General features: G+C 49.1%; 1 protein-coding gene across 1 annotated transcript in view; it reads right to left on the bottom strand.

Annotated features, from left to right (window-relative positions):
- Positions 1-20,614, bottom strand: part of WAPL (WAPL cohesin release factor) — a 132,272-nt gene that overhangs the window by 92,867 nt on the left and 18,791 nt on the right. The window contains exon 2 of the mRNA XM_040438857.1: positions 18,112-18,647. Coding sequence (XP_040294791.1) covers positions 18,112-18,625 — 514 coding nt within the window. The 5' untranslated portion in view covers positions 18,626-18,647. The remainder of the gene's footprint in view (positions 1-18,111; positions 18,648-20,614) is intronic.

Below are 20,614 nucleotides of genomic sequence, written 5' to 3'. Positions count from 1 at the left end.
ACTTTACGTCCAAAGGACAGTTTGGAAAAATGGGAGAAATCTAAACAGTAATGCTTAATAAAAAAAGGTATGTACACTGGACCAGGTCGCCGCCTTACAAATGTCTTCCATGGAGGCACCTGCTTTTTCAGCATGAGAAGAGGACATAGCTCTAGTTGAATGCACTTTTAAGTTGGCTGGACAAGAGAACCCCTGAGTGGCATAACTATGGGAAATTGTGCACTTAATCCACCTAGAAAAGAAAGACCTAGACAAACTCTTCCCCCTGTTTTTCCCTGAGAATTGAACAAGACGACTATAGGACTTCCTGAATTCCTTAGTGACCTCCAAGTATTTCAGAACCGTACGTCTAAAGTGTGAAAGGAACTTTCCCTGCTATTTTATGTGTTATTACAAAAAGACGGGAGGATGATCTCTTGATCCCTGTGGAAGTCAGATACCACCTTAGGCAGGAACCCTAGTCTGGGTACTATCCTATCTTCCAGGATTCTAAGAAAGGGTTCCCTAATTGTATTTCAGCCTGTATTTCACCCAGCCTTCTTGCATACGTGATCGCAATCAGAAATGCTGTCTTGAAAGAAAGGAATTTCAAAGAAAGGAATTTCAGCGGACAGTCTTCCAGAGGTTCAAATGGACTAAGGCCTCTTTCACACTTGCGTTGTCCGGATCCGGCGTGCACTTCACTTGCCGGAATTACACTCCGGATCCGGAAAAATGCAAGTGTACTGAAAGCATTTGAAGACGGAACAGTCTTCAAAATGCTTTCAGTGTTACTATGGCACCCAGGACGCTATTAAAGTCCTGGTTGCCATAGTAGGAGCGGGGAGCGGTATACTTACCGTCCGTGCGGCTCCCGGGGCGCTCCAGAATGACGTCAGAGCGCCCCATGCGCATGGATGACGTGTCCAATGCGATCACATGATCCATGCGCTTGGGGCGCCCTGACGTCACTCTGGAGCGCCCCGGGAGCCGCACGGACGGTAAGTATGCTGCTCCCCACTACACTTTACTATGGCTGCCAGGACTTTAGCGTCCCGGCAGCAATGGTAACCATTCAGAAAAAGCTAAATGTCGGCTCCGGCAATGCGCCGAAACGACGTTTAGCTTAAGGCCGGATCCGAATCAATGCCTTTCAATGGGCATTAACTCCGGATCTGGCCTTGCGGCAAGTGTTCCGGATTTTTGGCCGGAGCAAAAAGTGCAGCATGCTGCGGTATTTTCTCCGGCCAAAAAACGTTCCGTTCCGGAACTGAAGACGTCCGGATGCATCCTGAACGGATTTCTCTCCATTCAGAATGCATTAGGATAGTCCTGATCAGGATTCTTCCGGCATAGAGCCCCGACGACGGAACTCTATGCCGGAAGACAAGAACGCAGGTGTGAAAGAGCCCTAAGCCATTTAAAAGTGTTAAGGTTCCAGGAAGGGACTCTGATTTCAAAGTGGGCCTCAATCTTGATGCTGCTCTCATGAATCTTCTGATCCATCGGTGACTTGCTAAGTCCGCATCTAAGTAACAGCTGAGTGCCGATACCTGTACTTTTAGAGTAGATGGCCTAAGACCGAGTTCTAGACCCTGTTGAAGGAAATCTAAGATTTATTGAATCTTTGGTCTAACTTTTGGAGAAGATTCCCCTGACCAAGAGCAGAATCTCCACCAAATTGTTAGGTATATGACAGATGTCACCTTCTTCCTACTGGACCTGAGAGTAGCTATGACCCTGTATGAAAGTCCTTGACGCTTCAGTATTTCGACCTCAGGATCCAAGCTGTCAGTCTTAAAAACTCTGGGTGGGGATGAAAGATTGGCCCCTCATGTAGAAGGTCTTTCCTGAGCGGAAGAGTCCATGAGCTGGAGATTGAAAGTTTTTTGAAGGAGGAGAACCAACTCCTCCTTGGCCAATAGGGGGGTTATCAGAATAACAGTTGAATTCCCTTGTAAAATTTTCTGAATTACTATTGGAATAATCGGTATAGGAGGAAACGCATAACAGATTCCAGACTCATCCAAAGATTGCGCCTGGGATCCAGGGAACAAAATCTGTTCACTTTTCTGTCTTTTGACGCAAACAAATCTATGTCTGGTGTCCCCCCATCTGTCGCCTATCATTCCGAAGACATCCGGATTTAGAGACCATTCTGTTTGGTTTATTGTGTGTCGGCTTAGATAGTCTGCCTCCTGATTGAGGGTCCCTTTGAGATAAGTTGCCGAGATAGACCTCACGTTCCTTTTGGCCCAGTAAGATATTTTGTTTGAAAGGTCTAGAAGCTTCTTTGATTTTGTTCCTCCCTGATGTGAGAGGTAAGCCACTGTCATTGTGTTGTCTGACAGGATCCTGAGGTGGTGATCCAGAAGAGCCTCTTTTGCCGTCTTTAAGGCTTCCCATACAGCGTTCAGCTCTCAGAAGTTTGAGGATTGGCTGCTTACCAAAGGGGCCCAGGAACCTTGGTAATAGGAGTCCCCAATTTTTGCTCCCCAGCCCAACTGACTTGCATCCGTCTTGATCTGAATATACGGAGACTTCCTCCAGGCCACTCCCTCTGAGAGATTGTGGTCCACCTTCCACCAGCTTAAGGAGGCTTTTACATAGGCTGGAATGGGAACCTTGCAATCTAGCGACCTCTGTTGCTTGTCCCAGATGTCCAGAATCCAGGACTGCATGGGACTGGAATGTAGTGGACTCCACATTACTGAGGGAATGCAGGCTGTCAGTTCCCAGCAAACTCATAGCTTCTCTTATAGAGCAGATAGTCTTCCTCTGGAAGGTTTTGACTTTCTCCTTTAGAGATTGAATCTTGTGGGTGGGCAAGAAAGTGGTCTGTGACTGCGAGACCAGGATGACTCCCAGGAACCGTACTCTGGTCAATGGCTGTAGACAGGATTTCTGTGGATTGACAATCCAGCCCAGTTCTATTAGAGTGGATAAAAAGGTGTCCAGATCTGTTAGTAATTGGTCTACTGTATCTCCCACTAGAAAGAAGTCTTCTAGGTAAGGGATCAAGTTTAGCTTTGTCTCAGGATTGCTACCATCTCGATCACCAGCTTGGTGAATATTCTGGGAGCCGAGGAAATCCCAAACGGAAGAGCTGTAAACTGAAAATGGCGAGTGTTGCCTTGCTGGTCTTTTAAGGCAAATCTTAGGAATTTTTGAGAGTTGTGGTGGATCGGGATGTGATAATACGCATCTTTTAAGTCCACTGTACACATCACTGCATTCCTTTTTATTAGGGGGAATTAAAGATCTCAGGGATTCCATCCTAAACTTCGTGTAGGAAATGTAATTGTTGAGGAATTTCAGATTTATAATCATACGGAATGACCCTTCCTTCTTTTTCACCAGAAAGAGACTGGAATAGAATCACTGGCCCTGTTCTGAAACTGGGACCTGAATTACAACTCCTAAATCTATGAGATCTTTGATCCCTTGCCAAATGCTGCACCAAGCTGACTCTTACTACCTCCTGGGCCCAGGGATTTGAAGTTACCTTTTCCTAGGAAGATAGAAATTTCTTTATCCTTCCCCCCCACTCTGTCATCATTGTTTATCAGCGGGTTTACTCTGGGGATTGAGGAGAAACCCTTTTCTCTAACCCCCTTTGGGGTAACCCCAGCTGCCCGACTTCCCTTTCCCTCTGTAAGATCCCTCTTGGCCCTGAAAGGAACGAAAGGGAATTTTCCTCCTATAAGGTCTATCCTCCGGAAACCCCTTTTTATCTGATGCCTTTTTCAGGATCTTGTCTAAGACTGCACCGAAGACCTATTCACCTGAAAAGGGGGTAGAACAGAACTTCATTTTTGAAGTCTTGTCCCCTGACCATGATTTCATCCAAAGGACACGACGTGCCACATTAGAAAGACCTGCATCCTTGGCCGAGAATGTAATAAATAGACTCAGCAGACGCATCCGCTAAAAAGGCAGTTGCTGATTTTAGGAGAGGGATGGAATTTATTATTTCCTCCCTGGGGTCTTATCCCTCAAATGGTACTAACTCATTTAGCCAAAGATACAAAGACCTTGTGACAGAGGTTGCAGCAATGTTAGATTTAAGATTAAACAGACGCCGACCAGGATTTACGTAATAAGCTGTCTGCTTTCCTCTCCATGGAGTCCCTCAATTGGGATGCGTCTTCAAAAGATGAAGAGTTTTTTTTAATTTTTTTTTTTTTAATAACCTTTGTTACCTGTATGTCTATTTTGGGGATCTCTGAAAATAGTCTTGACTCTGCCGGATCAAAGAACAGGTGATTCTTGTATTCTCTAGATACCCCTAGCCTCTTCTCAGGGTCTGACCATTCCTCCAAAATCATATCCCGAATGTTTTTGTTAAATCGGGAACATTGGTTCTTTTTGTCCTTAGTCCCCCAAACATCTCCTCCTGTATTGAGTGAGTTTTTTTTTTTAACATACTCCACACCCATGGTGGCTCTTACGGCTTTAAAGAGGTCAGACATCTCATCTGTGGCAAAGTAGAATTTTTTACTGCCTTGTGGAATTTTTCCCTCAGAAAGGGGGTCCTCCTCCCACTGTCTGGAAGAAGAGGCGTCATCACTCATGCCTTCCGAATCAGAAGAGGAGGGTGGTATTAACTTTTGCCTTAAGGGTAAGGGTCCCTGGTCAGCCTCCAACATCTGAGATAATGAAGCCTTAACCTCCTCCTGAATGATGGAATGAACCTTGTCCCTCAGTGAGGCACGTTCCTCCCGTACTATATAAGCAATGCACTCTATGCAAATCTTTTTGGGGTAACCACCGGGTAAAGTTTTGAAACATAAAAAATTTTGCAGGTTTTTTTGGTTTCTTCTGAGCCTCCTTAGATACCTGTGAGGACAGAACAGACCAAAATTAGACGGGAGGAACTATGAACTGCAACAAGGTGAAAACACCACCGTGCGCCATAGCCAGAGAAGGGAGGGATGATACACTTTAACTCCCTGTTAAATAGGCGGCACGCCAGACCAGCGTACACATCCAGACTGCCTCTATTATGCACCGGCCACAGATCCCTTGAAAACGTTGGGACTTTTCTATACGGCAAATAATTTCTAGATCTGAATGACAACTGATTATGTAAAGATATACAAGATGAATTAAAAACAAAACTTTGGTTTGCCATAGATTATTCTGAGATAGCCAGAGAAGGAACACAGAACCTGTCACCGGGATTTTGTGTATACAGCTGAGGACATGGGTTGCTAGATGGCCGCTAGCACATCCGCAATATCCAGTCCCCATAGCTCTGTGTGCTTTTATTGTACAAAAAAAAAAAAAAACTATCTTATCCATATGCAAATTAACCTGAGATGAGTACTGTGTGTGAGATGAGTCAGGGACAGGACTCATCTCAGGGTAATTTGCATATGTATCAAATCGTTTTTTTTACACAATAAAAGCACACATAGCTATGGGGACTGGGTATTGCGGATGTGCTAGCGGCCATCTAGCAACCCATGTCCTCAGCTCTATACACAAAATCCTGGTGACAGGTTCCCTTTAAGTAAAGGGTCATCCCCAACCCCCAATATGTGTCTGAAGATAAAAAGGCAATCCCCGCAGGGAACTTACAGGAGGCTGAGAAGGAGCATCAAGCTCTCTGGGAGATTGCGGTTCTGGACCTCACATCTCTGTACATCAGACCTCAGATCAGTGCCAACACGTGGCTCCTCGCTTTACCAGCCGGCATTTGAATGCTGACCACCTCAGACGCGTCGCCCGCCTCCTACATTGCTTCCTGGACGCACCGGAAGTGACAACATCTAAAGCGCAATTGCGCCGGGCACTCGCTCCAGCTTAAGCCAGGAGGGGCCAGGAGGAGGACGCTACCACAGGAGCAGGCTCCGGATCTACCAGCCCTACCGTCTCTCCCCTGCCCAGCATTAGTACAGAGACCGCCGGCGAGCAGGGGAGTACTGCAAGCTCCAGCGGTTAAGATAAGTGCCACAGCACCCATACTGCCCGCAGGGAGTTCCACACAAAAAAAATCTTCGTCTTCTCTATTCATTTCCCTGACCCAAAGGGAGACCTTTCTCTGCCCAGGTTCATCGCTAATGTCAGCTAGTTTAATAGGGTTAATTCTGGTGACAGAAACCCTTTAAAGTATGAACATATTTATCCAGTACGGTTAATGCCATTAAGGGAAAAAGGAGACTTTTGTATAACTTACCAGTAAAGTCTCTTTCTCGCTCTTCCTTGGGGGACACAGGAAACCATGGGTATAGCTCTGCTCTCTAGGAGGCGTGACACTAAGTGAAAGCTGTAAGCCCCTCCTCCATCAGCTATACCCTCAGCCTGGAGAGAGAGACTGCCAGTTGCGTGTCCAAGTAGTGAAAGATAACCACCAACCGGAAAAAAAGAACTGTCAAGCCCCAACGGGGGCAACCAAGCCGGAACCACAACTGTAAACCCAAATGAAGGGCGGGTGCTGTGTCCCCCAAGGAAGAGCGAGAAAGAGACTTTACTGGTAAGTTATACAAAAGTCTCCTTTTCTCGCCCATTTTCCTTAGGGGACACAGGAAACCATGGGACGTTCCAGAGCAGTCCCAGAAGGGAGGGACCAGAACAACCAGACCAACACCCAGAGGCATCAATCAACTGCCGCCTGCAACACCAGACGGCCTAAAGCAGCGTCAGCCGACGCATGAGTATGCACCCTGTAGAATTTGGTGAAGGTGTGCAAGGAGGACCAAGTGGCCGCCTTGCAAATCTGCTCCGTAGAAGCCCGATTCCTCTGAGCCCAGGAAGCCCCGACCGCTCTAGTGGAGTGAGCGGTAACACCAAGGGGCGGAACCTTGCCCTTGGCGAGATAAGCCTCAGTAACAGCCATCTTGACAAAACGGGCGATAGCAACTTTGGACGCCGCCATCCCTCTGCGCGACCCCTCCGGAACCACAAAGAGCGAGTCAGTACGCCTGAAAGAGCTGGTTACCTCCAGATAAACCTTCAGCGCCCTGACAACGTCCAGGCGATGAAGCTTCCTCTCCCGGGGGTGGGAAGGGGAAGGACACAAGGAGGGGAGAACGATGTCCTCGTTCAGATGAAAGGTGGAGACCACCTTAGGAAGGAAGGAAGGGACCGGACGAAGAACCACCTTGTCCTGGTGGAACACTAGGAAAGGTTCCAGACAGGAGAGTGCAGCCAATTCGGACACCCTCCGAAGAGAGGTGACGGCTACAAGGAAAATAACCTTGCAGGACAGAAGCCACAAGGAAACAGTCCGCAGAGGCTCGAAAGGAGAAGCCTGGAGCGCTGAGAGAACCAGGTTCAGGTCCCAGGGCGGTACCGGAGGGCGGTACGGAGGAACCGCGTGAGCCACGCCCTGAAGGAAAGTCTTGACAGGACCAAGGGGGGCCAGTGGGCGCTGAAATAAAATGGACAGCGCAGACACCTGACCCTTCAAAGAACTAAGACCCAGACCTTGGGCAAGGCCACTCTGAAGGAAAGACAAAACGGTGGGGAGAGAAAAGCGGAGCGGAGGAATCCCCAGATCGGCACAGAACCCCAAATAGGTCCTCCAGGTCCTATAATAGATCCTAGAAGAGGACGGCTTACGAGCGCGGATCATGGTGCGGACGACGTCCGCAGAAAAACCCCTACGCGTCAGGACGGTGGTCTCAACAGCCACGCCGTCAAACGTAGGGACCTTAAACGCGGGTGGAAGATCGGTCCCTGAGAGAGAAGATCTTCCCTGGCAGGCAGCGGCCAGGGCGCGTCCGCCAGGAGCAGCATGAGGTCGGCGTACCAAGACCGGCGGGGCCAGTCCGGAGCGACCAGAATCACCGAGACGCCTTCCGCCGCGATCTTCCGAAGGACCTTGGGCAGGAGTGGGATGGGGGGGAATATGTATGGACGCGCGAAGCCTCGCCAAGGAAGAACGAGGGCGTCGGCTCCGCAAGCTCCCGGATCCCTGGCCCTGGACAGATAGGCGGGGACCTTGTGATTGAACCTGGAGGCCATGAGGTCCACGTCCGGCATGCCCCAACGAAGGCAAATGGCCTCGAACACCTCCGGGTGAAGAGACCACTCGCCGGGGTCGACGGTGGTGCGACTGAGGAAGTCCGCCGCCCAATTGTCCACCCCTGGAATAAAAATTGCAGATAGAGCCGGGACGTGGGCTTCCGCCCAAAGGAGAATGCTGGTGACCTCCCGCATCGCTGCGAGTGCCCCCCTGGTGGTTTATGTACGCCACGGCCGTGGCGTTGTCCGATTGCACACGAACTGGATGACCCCGCAGCAGATGAGTCCAGTGTCGCAGAGACAGAAGGGCCGCTCTCAGCTCCAGGACATTGATCGAGAGTTTGGACTCCGATGGAGACCAAATGCCCTGGACGGATCGGGGAGGAAACACGCCTCCCCAGCCTAAGAGACTGGCATCGGTTGTAACCACCAGCCAGTTGAGCGGCAGAAAGGACTTGCCCAGAAGAGGGGCCTGTAACCACCAGCGGAGAGATGACCGCACCGGAGGCGATAGACGGAAGGGATGGTCCAGAGACTCCGGCGATTTGTCCCAGGAGGAGAAGATCGCCCGTTGGAGAGGGCGGGAGTGAAACTGCGCAAATGGGATCGCCTCGAAGCAGGCAACCATCTGCCCCAAGACCCGCATGCAGAAGCGGAAGGACTGTTGACGGTAGAGAAGGAGACCCCGAATCGCCCGACGGAGGGTCAGACGTTTTTCCGAGGGAAGACGTACCTCCGCCGCTCCCGTGTCTAAAAGCATTCCCAGGAAGACCAGATGTCTGGAGGGGGGAAGGGAGGACTTGGGGAAGTTGATGACCCAACCGAACCTCGCCAGGGTCTCTAGAGTGAGATCCACGCTGGCAGCCTCTTGAGAAAGGGACGGAGCCTTGATGAGGATATCGTCCAAATACGGCAGCAGAAAAACACCCCTGGAGCGGAGTAAGGCCAAAACCGGGGCCAGGACCTTGGTGAACACCCGGGGGGCTGTCGCCAGCCCAAAGGGAAGGGCGACAAATTGGAAGTGAAGGTCCCCCACGGCGAATCGGAGGAAGCGATGGTGACACCGGGCTACCGGAACATGGAGGTAGGCATCCTGTATATCGATGGAAGACATGAAATCTCCCCGCTTCAGGGAAGCCACCGCGGAACGGAGGGACTCCATCCGAAACCGTCGAAGGAGGAGAAAACGGTTGAGCCTTTTGAGGTCCAAAATGGGCCGCACCGAACCTCCCTTCTTGGGAACTACAAAGAGGTTCGAATAGAACCCTTGGAACCTTTCCTCTCTAGAGGAACGGGGGTAATCACCCCTCTGTCCAGTAAGGCTTGAACAGCCGCGGAGAACGCGGCCGCGCTTTTCGGGTCCCGCGGAGGGCGGGAGCGAAAGAACCGATCTGGAGGGAAGGACGCAAATTCGATTTTGTATCCGGAAGACACAATTTCGAGAGCCCAGGCGTCGGAGACGTGAGCCATCCAGACGTCCCTGAAAAGGAGGAGCCGGCCCCCCACCCGGGTGGGGGCGCACCTTCAGGCAGAGGACTGCTTTGCTGCGGGTGTGCGGGCAGCCTGCGGCCTGCGCCAGGAGGGCTGCGCCCGAAAAAACGGCTTCCTACGCTTATCCTGGGGAGTGGCCGAAGCGGCAGCTGCGGGGTGAGCCCCAGAGGTCCTGCGGGAGGACCGAAAACGAGACGCACCAGGGCGTCCGCGGGGGGCGCCCCTGGCTTGGGGTTGAGGAAGATGGGTGCTTTTACCACCCGTGGCTTCCGAAATAAGCTCGTCTAGGCGGGCCCCGAAAAGGCGGGAACCCGCAAAAGGTAGCCCCGCCAAGGAACGTTTGGAGGCAGCGTCCGCTTTCCAAACCTTCAGCCAGAGTTCCCTCCTGACGGAAACGGCCAGGGCGGAGGAGCGTGCTTATAAGGGCTCCCGCATCAAGGGAGGCCTCACAAACAAAATTCCCAGCCCGAACAATAAGCTGGGCCAAGGAACGTAGGTCCTGGATGGGGACGTCCGAGTCCAACTCCTGCTCCAGCTGCATACCCCAAGCAGAGATTGCTTTACCCGCCCAGGCAGAGGCAAAAAACGGTCTGAGGGCAGAACCGGAGGCAGCAAAAATGCCCTTGGAAAGGGTCTCCATACGACGGTCCTCCGCTGACTGAAGAGAGGAACCGTCGGGAACAGGAATGGCCGTGGTCTTTGACAGACGGGCCACAGGGGGGTCCACCTTGGGTGGGAACGACCAGGTGGCCACGACATCGGCTGGAAAAGGATAGCAAATATCCAGCTTCTTGGGATTGACAAAACGGGCGTCCGGGTGAGCCCAAGCCTTAGACACCACGGAAGAGAAATCAGAGTGGATTGGAAAGACTTTGGAGGCCTGCTTGGGTCTGATAAAGGAGACGCTAGCTGCGTCAGAGCTAGGGGGGTCATCTTGCACTTTAAAGGTGTCACGAATATCAGAGATGAGTTGACCCATTGCTGAGGCTAGCTTGGACGGCAGGGCCGAGTCCATTTCCAAATCCGAAGCCGCCAATTCACCTTCAGAGGGCGAATCCTTTGGAGAGGAGAGGCCCGTCTGAGTGCGCACGCGTGGCGGAGAGAGAGAGGCATCCGAGGAGGAGGCGCGCTCTACTCTAAAACGCTTCTGAGAGTGCCTAGCTCGGGAAGGGTCACTAAGAGAGGGTGAACCCGCCGCAGCGGCAGAAGCGGTGGACCCGGAGGGTGCGACAGTAAGAGTGGCATCCTGCGGGGTAGGCGGCCTGTCTATTAGGCGGCCCACGACATGGGTGAGGCTTTCCACGGCCTGGGACAGGGATCTAGCCCAGTCAGGCGGGTCAGAGGAAGCAGGGAGCGACACAGCAGGCGACTGAGGCTGCGGTGGAGCCCGGCATGCAGGACAGTGCGGATCAGACTGCCCCCGGGGAAAGGGTTCCCTACAAGCGGTACAGGCATGGTACCAAGGCTTGGCGGCTGCAGAAGGGTCTGACATGGTGAAAAAAAATGTTGCACTTAAAGGGGGAGACCCAAGAGAAAAAACGGAACAGGGATTACACCCAGGCAGCAGCACTGGTGGCAAGGAGGGGGTTAACAGTCCTACCAGACCCGCGGACAGCGCAAGCGGCAGTAGTAAGGGCAGCAGACTGAAGGAGGCTGTGGAGGAGTGGCAGCAGGCACGGAGGGTGACTCCTGAGGAAAGATGAAGAGCTTCAGGATCGGACGGCAGCAGAGGATTCCACGCAGCACTAGAGATGTGCTGCCCGACGAAGCAGGAAGCAGCGGAGCGCATGTGGGGAAGCTCCGCCCCCCCCGCCGCGCTGAAGGAGAAGGCAGAGCCGCGCGCGCGCGGCAAAATGATTTAACCCCCAAAAAAGATGAAGTGCCGGCCAAGCTAAAATGGCGCCGTTAGCGCCAAGTACGCGGGCCCCGCCGCGCCTGGATGAGGCAGACGGCCTCCTGCCCACAGCCGTCCCCCTGATGCCCTGCCGCTGGAGAAGACCGAAGTCCCCCCAAAGGATGCCCGGTAAGTTGCCGGCCCTGTTATGCCCATAAGAGCCCCCAAGAGAAAATGTGTCCCTGAAAAGGGGCACCGAACCTCCCAGCTGGGATGGTAGGGAATGCGGGGAGGCAGTCTAACTGAAGTTCCCCCTCACCATTAAGGTGCCCCCAATGAAAATGTGCCCCTGAAAGGGGCACCAAAAAACCTCCCTGGGGGGAGGGGGGGGGGGGGGGGAGGGGGGGGGGGGGGGGAGGATGATGGATGGAAAATGCCCGTGAGCCTTCAAGCGTAGTCGTAGCAGCGGTGGGAGGGAGGGAAAGGGGGAGGCTGGAGCAGCCACTCTCACCATCCGCTGTCTTCACCCTCAATCCATCCAGCAGGGTCGCCCCTTCAGCTACTGGCACCGCAGTGGCAGGAAGCCGGGGGAGGGACTTGGCGTGCGGGCGACCCTTGAGCTGGCGGGACGCAGGGGAGCGAGGCTGCCCTGGTCCACCTTGTCTTCTGTGGGGGAGGCGGCAGTGCGGAATTAACGGCACTGGCGCAACTCAACCCCGGGAGAAACAGAGGGGTCTAGTGCGACTCTGTTGTCCCTGCAAGTAGAAAAAAACCGAATTAAAAACAACAAATAACGCAAAAAATAAAAAATTATAGGAAAGAGACCCTGCCTAAGCAGGGAGTGTCTTGCCTCCTTGGACACTAAGCAAAAACTGGCAGTCTCTCTCTCCAGGCTGAGGGTATAGCTGATGGAGGAGGGGCTTACAGCTTTCACTTAGTGTCACGCCTCCAAGGGAGCAGAGCTATACCCATGGTTTCCTGTGTCCCCCAAGGAAAATGGGCGAGAAATAAAAAATTAAAGGGGCCGACTTGCAGTTTTTTTTCGTTGCCTCATCTCAAGAAAAAAAAAAAAAAAATGAATAACAAAAAAGAGATCAAAACGCCACGCGCTCTAAAAGGTATCAATGAAAACAGAAAAATGAGTCCTCACAGCTCAGTAGATGGAAACAAAGTTATGGGGGATGAGAATATGGTGATACAAACCAAAAATATTTCTTCGCAAGTTATTTTTTTTCAGTATTAAAAAACAGGGAAAACTAAAAGCAGGTATTGTTGCTGACCCAGAGAATAAAGAAAAAGGTTTTACCACATAGGAAACGCTGTAAGAACAAAACCCATAAAACAATTTTTTTCCCCCATTTCCACCCTAATTAGGATTTGTTACGGCTTCCCACTACATTGTATGCAAAATTAAATTGTGAAATAAAGTGCAACTTGTCCTGCAAAAAACAAGGCCTCATACGTGAACAGAGCAATTAAAAAATGAACGTAAAAACTGAAAACCACCATGTCCTCAAAGAGAACTTGTTAAAAATTGAGAGTCCATACAGTCTAGGTGTACCAGGCAGGGAGAAGATAGCCAGGAGTGTGACTGTCTGTACTGAGCTCAGCTTGATTGACAGGCCCCCATGACTATTCTGCCCATTCCTTGTTCATTATAAGACATGTTTTCTCTGAAATGCAGCAGCGAGGCACAATAAAACTGCTGAAGTCACAGGCAGCAAGAAGCTCCTGACCGGTTCCCTTTTACAAGGGTTTCCAACCTCAACCAGGACACAGTGGTAATTTGGATGATATACCGTAATATCAGAATCAGATGCAACATTAAAATGCATCAGCACTTATTAGCAAATTAGGGATTTTTCTCCATATTTAGGCCTCATGCACACGACCGGAAGCCGCCCCCGTGTGCGTTCCGCAATTTGCGGAACGGAACAGGCGGCCCATTGTAGAAATGCCTATTCTTGTCCGCAAAACAGACAAGAATAAGACATGCTATATTTTTTTTTTCGGGGCCACAGAACAGAGAAACGGATGCGGACAGCACACGGAGTGCTGTCCGCATCTTTTGCAGCCCCATTGAAGTAAATGGGTCCACCCTCGAGACGCAAAAAATGGGGCTCGGATGCGAACCACAACACCAGTCGTGTGCATGAGGCCTTAAAGGGGATGTCCGACCCCCACATTCAATCAATGAAGGCCCAGAATAAATTTTTAAAGAAAGTCCTTCACTTGTACACTCTTGCAGCACGGAGTGTCACATCCCTGAGAGCAAAGGGTCTCCTCAGTGCTGGAATGGAGGGCCAGTGAACAGATGAGTGGATTTTTATGTTACTTGCGTCCCAAGCCTTAGCTTGATTTTACCTATAGGGGGGATGGGGATGGGACAAGCACTTTAAGGGTTCATTCACACGTCCGTGGTGTATGGCGGATCAGCCATACACGCGGCCGGCAACCCCCATAGAACTGCCTATTCTTGTCCCCAATTGCGGACAAGAATAGGACATGTTCGATTTTTTTTTGCGGAGCCGCGGCCCGGAACTTCAGGGCCCTGCTCCGGGAATGCGGATGAGGAGAGCATCCATTCCTGCCGCATTGAGAATGAATGGGTCCGCACCCATTCCGGATATTGCGGAACGGATGCGGACCCATTTGCGGACGTGTGAATGGACCCTTAAAATATGAATAAACAAGAAATCAAGAAATTACTAAATTGATAACATTTGCCAATATATATTTTAGTGTTAAATTTAATACGGTATTATATCGGCCAAATTACTACTATTTCATGGATGGAGTAGGACTTCAACAATGTCAAATGCCAGAGCATAAGGTAAATACATAGGAGAAGCCGAGTCACTGGTTAGGAGGGACCACAGCTCTACACAATGACAGTCAACACTAACCGAATCAGCCCGGAGGGGGGGTCTGACACCGGGACCCCCACCGATCAACTGATTGAGAAGGCAGCTGTGCTTTCAGTAGTGCCGTGGCCTTCTCGCAGCTTAGAATGGCCCTGAACTGCAATATCAATTCACTTCAATGGAGCCGAGCAGCTTGACCTAGGCTGAACTAAGGCCACGGCACTACTGACAGCACAGCTGACTTCTCAAACAGCTGATGGGCAGGGGTCCGGGGTGTCTCACCCAGACCGAAAAAAAAATTATTGCCTGTTTTACATGTAAAAAATGGTCTAAATATAAGACAGCTAGGAAGCTGGCTGACATTTAAAACTGGCGCTGGATACGACAATGTTATGGAGGGGCCTGCACCTCTTCCGCCAGCTATGGGCCTTTATGAAGACCGGCGTCTTAAGCTACTTTCACACTCGCGTTTGGTGGGAAACCGTCTTGTATCTGCACAGACTGATCAGCACCAATAATGCAAACGCTTGTATCCGTTCAGAACAGATCCGTTTGCATTATTCATTAAAAAAAAAGTCTAAGTCAAAACGAATCCATCCTGACTCACATTGAAAGTCAATGGGGGACGGATCCGTTTTCAACTGCACCATGTTGTGTCAGTGAAAAACGGATCCGTCCCCATTGACTTACATTGTAAGTCAAGACGGATCCGTTTGGCTCCGCATAGTCAGACGGTCACCAAAATGCTGCAAGCTTTGTTTTAGTGACCGTCTAAAAACGCAACGGAGACCAAACGCCGCCAAACTGATGCATTCTGAACGGAGCCTTATCCATTCAGAATGCATTGGGGCTGAACCGATCCGTTTTGGCAGCTTGTGAGAGCCCTGAAACGGATCTCACAAGCGAACCCAGAAACGCCAGTGTGAAAGTAGCCTAAAACGGTCTTAATAAATGTGCCCATAAATCTGTGGGTCCTACTTTAGGGCAGTGGTTTACAACGACTTAACATAATAAGATAGTTGTACAATTTTGACAAACCTAAAGTTTAAGGAAGACAAAAGACAATATTTGAAGAAATTTGTGTTTTCTGTAGGGTTGTTTCGATACCATAAAAAAGTATTGCGATACTCGATACCATTCAATACCACGCAAAAAAAAATAAACACCAAAAAAAAGCCACGTGCATTCCGCATTTTATGGAACGTCAGGCCCATAATAGAACAGTCCGATCCTATTTTTTTGGGAGGACATGGTAACTAAAAAAATAAATAAAATAAAAATAAAAAAAATGGCAAATCGCGCTGTTTCTATTTATATTTTTTCCTGTTACGGCGTTCACCGCATAGGACTTTTTTTTATATTTTAATCGTTTTGACCTTTCGGACGTGGCGATATGCGATATAAAATATATAAACAATAAATAAACATATGTGAAATTTGGAAAGGGGGTGATTTATACTTAATATTTTTATTTTATTTTTTTACTTCTTATTTAAAAACCATTTCCCCCCCTTCAGGGCCAGAACCTGGGATCTTTTCATCCCTTGCCCTATTCACCGTGATAGAGCTGTATTAGGGTGACTAGGATCTCACACTCTCTCCCTGCTGCCCTGTGCATAGTACACACAGTAGCAGGGGGATTACCATGGCAGTCAGAGCTTCAGTAGTGTCCTGGCTGCCATGGTAACCCAGGGCTCCAGATGGAGAACAAAACGGTCGCCAATGCGCCTTAAAATTTGCAGATGGCGACAAGACTTTTTGCGACTGGACCGCCGCGCAGCCTAGTATCAGTTAAACATGGCACGCGCCATGTTCTCTTCACTAGCACCATGGAGAAGGAGGGAGTCCCTCCCTCCCCACTGTCACGCGGCCGCCACTTCCACCAATGAGGAGATAGAAGGGAGGAGGAGGGGAGGAGCTGAGGAGCTGTGGCCAATGCGCCACCAATGAATGTAAAAAACATATTCATACAAGTATAGGCAGCGGTATCACAGACCCGGCCTCAATAACAAGGCATGCGATACGCTGCAATTAACCCCTCAGGTGCCCCACCCTCATTGTTATATGGTGGTCACAGGGTCAGGTTCTAGCCCCTATGGGGGGAAATAGTTATATAAAAAAAAAAATATATATACTATTTTACATATAAAATTTAAAAACAATAAAAAAAAATAAACATATTGCATATCTCCACATCCGAAAAAGTGTGAGCTATTAAAATAATAAAAAATATTGCTGCTCTGGTGAAAGCGATATAGGGGAAAAAAAACAAAAAAAAAACGCAATTCGCCATTTTTAGTCACCTTGTCCCCTAAAAGAGGTCACTGGATGTGAGAGATATGTGGTGCTGTATTCTCCTATATGTAGTGCTGACTAACTACTGTGACCTGCGTCTAATCTTCTCCGTTAAGTCCTTTTTTTAAAAAATTATATTCATTTTAAATTTGGCGACTAAATTTTTTAATTTAGGAGCCAATGGCTCCTGGTTTTTTTCTTTTGGCTGGAGCACTGTAACCGATCGGAGCCCCAGGATTACACTGCTAGGGCTATCAGAAGCTGCCACTGCCACCAATGAGGGGAGGGAACCCTGTGCCCTGTGGCCACTGCCACCAATGATAATTAACATTTAATACAGGAGGCGGGTGCGGCACCTGAGGGGTTAACTGCCGCTGATCGCAGCTCCCCACCAGCACCTGCCTCCTGGATTTGCATTTAACGTTAACTTTCATCGGTTGAGCAGTGCGCACGCCCCTCCTCCGCTCCTCTCTCTTCTTATGGGCAGAGCGGCACAGGGGGAGGGAAAGACTGCTTCCTTCTCCCCTGTGCTGCTGAGAACACAAAGCGTGCTGAGAGCAGCGTGCTCCATGTTCTCCGATACTAGACTGCGCAATAGCAAAGCCTAGTATCGAAAAAAGGCAAATCCCGGTGTCGAGGTCGATGCCAGACAAAAGTATCGATTAGGTATCGAAAATTCGATACACAAAACAACCCTAGTTTAGTCACGACATTTTGGCATACTGACATAATTTTCTTGATTTTGTTACTTTCACAAGAAAGTTCTTATTTTCCCGCTATCAAGATAATATCAATCTGAACTGCATTGACTTCAGGAGAATATGGATACCGAATCCTTCATTTGAGTCGCCTTCTGGCAGAAATAAGGCGTCTACATACTAAACAGATGATGCATCAAGTAAATAGCTGAAATAGGAATCCACTAGACCAGTGATGGCACACCTTTTAGAGGCTAAGTGCCCAAACTGTGACCCAAAACCCACTTATTTATCGCAAAGTGCCAACACGGAAATTTAACCTAAATACTACACTCTAGTATAGTATATCTTCCATGTACTTTATCATTTAGCTATAATAGCCTACTGCATTCAATGCGATGCCCATGTTCATAGCATGCCCTACGCTGATGAATGGCAGGAAAAGTCTAAGGCATATTGGTACACCTTAGGGTCCATTCACAAAACCGCAACTGTTCTGCAGTCATCAAATTGCGGATCCGCAAAACACGGACACCGGTCATGTGCGTTCTGAATTTTGCGGACCGCACATGGCCGGCACTATAATAGAAATGTATTTTCTTGTCCGTGTCTCTGGACAAGAATAGGACACGTTCTATTTTTTTGTGGGGCCTCGGAACGGAAGCGCGAATGCAGACAGCACACTGTGTGCTGTCCGCATCTTTTGCAGCCCCATTGAAAATGAACGGGTCCGCAAAATTGCGGAATGGATGCGGACGTGTGAAGGAACCTTAGACTTTTTCCAGGCTGCGCATGCCCACAGAGAGGGCCCTGAGTGCCGCCTCTGGCACCCGTGCCATAGGTTCACCACCACTGCACTAGACACTTCTGTTGACCCACCAGCTCAGGGTCTCTGGACATCTACTTGAAGCAAAAGGTCATTTTAAAGCATTCAACAGGTTTTTGCACAGAAGACAAATCTAAGAATACATGGTAATACCTGTGAAGGTTTTCTTAGGCGAGCTTAGATGCTTTTTATTGACCTCAGTGATCTTGTTTGCATTTTTTTCTTTCAATCCATGTAATGCACTGTCAAAAGATATGCACTTGTATGACACTGTGGACTCTGAAGCGATGGGATGATCCGTTCTGCTGTTTGCCTCTAACACAGGGGTGACATTCTCCGATCCTGCTGCACCTAGATGTTCTGAGGGCTGCTGAGAGACACTCTTAGACTGGGAGATGCTTTTTGATGACACTGGCTTGGAATCTTCATCACTGTCAAATCCAAATGGATCCTCTGCATTGTCCTCGTCCTCGTCAACTCTGGGTCTCTTTGGGAGATCGGCAACTTCTGGTTTGTGATTCGGTCTCTTCTGTCCTACTTTGGCCACAAATGTGGTCTCTCCCCATTTTGTGCTAAGAGTGGTTCGTTTATTGGAGAACACTTCATCAAACTTAGAGCTTCCATTTCCTCCCTTGCGGCTGTACGTTTTCCCAAATCTGGATGTCATGTTGAAGCCTGTTTCATATTCTCTGTGAAAAAGAAGTTACATAGAAGGTGACATTAATACTCTGAACACAGCCCAGTTACCAATACAAAAAAAAACTGTTTAGGTGTGGCCACTGAAGGAGAAAGAAGTTATACCATGAGATGTCCCCGGGGGCATGCACCTTTACAAGACCAGTAGCAAGTGTAACCCAACAGCAACTTAAGAAAACGGTTTTATTGGCATCCTTGTTGGACTAATGGGGTCAGTCGGCTTTTCATCACTGGGGGACATTTATCAAATTACAACTCAAAAGTGGCGATTTGTTTTACCTCATAAGGCGCACGCAACTGGTAAAGTGTGACTTATAAATCTGATCTATCTGCCTATTTCTTTAAATTTGCAACATTTTAATGTTTTTTTTAAACTGAAATGCGCCATTTCAGCCAACCCTGCCAGGCCGCACTTACGACTTTTGAAACACATTTGCAACATTTCCTGTCGTACATTGCGTCTCAGACTCAGGACGTTTTTGGCAATTTACTGACAAGACCCCGTTGTTTAGCTCATTTATATTAAAATTAAAATAAATGCATCCTGTTTGAAAGGTGTTAGCCAATCCCTATAAGGCCCCCCAAAATGCCTGGGTACCTCATACAGGTTATACTTACCCTGCTCCCTGGCATCCGCGTCGCACCTGATCCGCGCGTCAGGAAGATGTAGCAGCGGCGGTGTGGGCACCAGGAGCGACGCAGATGCCGGGGATTGGGGCAAGTATAACCTGAATATGGTGCTTGGGCATTTTGGGGGGAATTAAAGGGGTTGGATAACGCCTTTAATACTTACCCATCTCTTGTTCCCGCAATGAGTTAGGTTTTTCTTTTCATAAATAAGTCTTTTTGACAAAAAGTTGCATCTTTCTGCCATAAATGCATTTATGCGCAAACTTTATAGCCCCGCCCACTGATAACTCATTTCTAGCCTGATGCATTCTTTATGGTGAAAATTCTGGAGAAAACAGTTGATAAAATTTGGTGCAAATCAAAACGCCATTCTTTTTGGAGCATTTTACCCCATAATTCTGGCACAACATGCTTAGTAAATGTCCCCCATTGTGTCATTACAGATGTTATGTCATTTTTGACAGCGTCTGCACAGAGACTAGCAGGTGTGAACAAAGCCCAAGTTATGCTGACTGTGTACATAACGATTACTGCACACTGAGTAACACCCGTCATGTGAACCAACATTTTTACTTTGTGCTATTCAGTAAATTGAGACAAAAACTGAAAGCAAGTGAGAAAAGTCAAACCACAAGATATCTTTTTTTTTAGCGGTAAGGCAAACCCTTGTGTGAGTATGACGGATGCTGACTGTGCATGGTGTGCACCAGTCTGTACGGAATACACCGTAGCTCACTGCAGCTAACCATTCGAGGCAAAGGTATCAGACATCCACAGCACAGTAACATCCTCCGGACTACATGACGATCACAGTCACATTACTACCAATACACACCCGTAATTAAGACGGGCCCTGTCTGCGTCACGTTTTATTATATGCTGGCCAATCAGGAGTAGATGAAAACATCCCTCAAGCTTCAAGTTAGGAGTGTCTGTGATAACTACCATTGGATTCACTGATCCATTGCATTGAGAGAAAAAAAAAAAAAAGCTGTAAAATTTGTGACGGGGGACGCTAGGAAGGCTCGTCCCCGTCACGGCCTGCTATTGGTTGCCACAATCCCCCCGCCCCCTCGCATGTTTTGATCTGCCCATCAGGGGGATTTAGCAGCAGTCATCAAAAGTGACATGGGTGCCAGGGAGCAAGGTAAGAACAACCTGTGTGAGGAGCCCAGGCATTATAGGGTTTGGATTAACCCCTTTAAGGGCAGTATTTTACCCTCTTCTGGAAAAAAAAAACGGACATACCTCCATTTTCACCCTGGCAGCCCCCCTGACAGGAGCTTTGGAGCAGTTCATGCTCCGATGTTCTCCTTTGCCCTGTGCTAAA

The sequence above is a fragment of the Bufo bufo genome, chromosome 6, assembly GCF_905171765.1.
Source record: "Bufo bufo chromosome 6, aBufBuf1.1, whole genome shotgun sequence".
NCBI classification, from domain to species: domain Eukaryota; kingdom Metazoa; phylum Chordata; class Amphibia; order Anura; family Bufonidae; genus Bufo; species Bufo bufo.
Note: the sequence above shows the minus strand (reverse complement) of the source record. Positions and strands in the feature narration are given on the sequence as shown.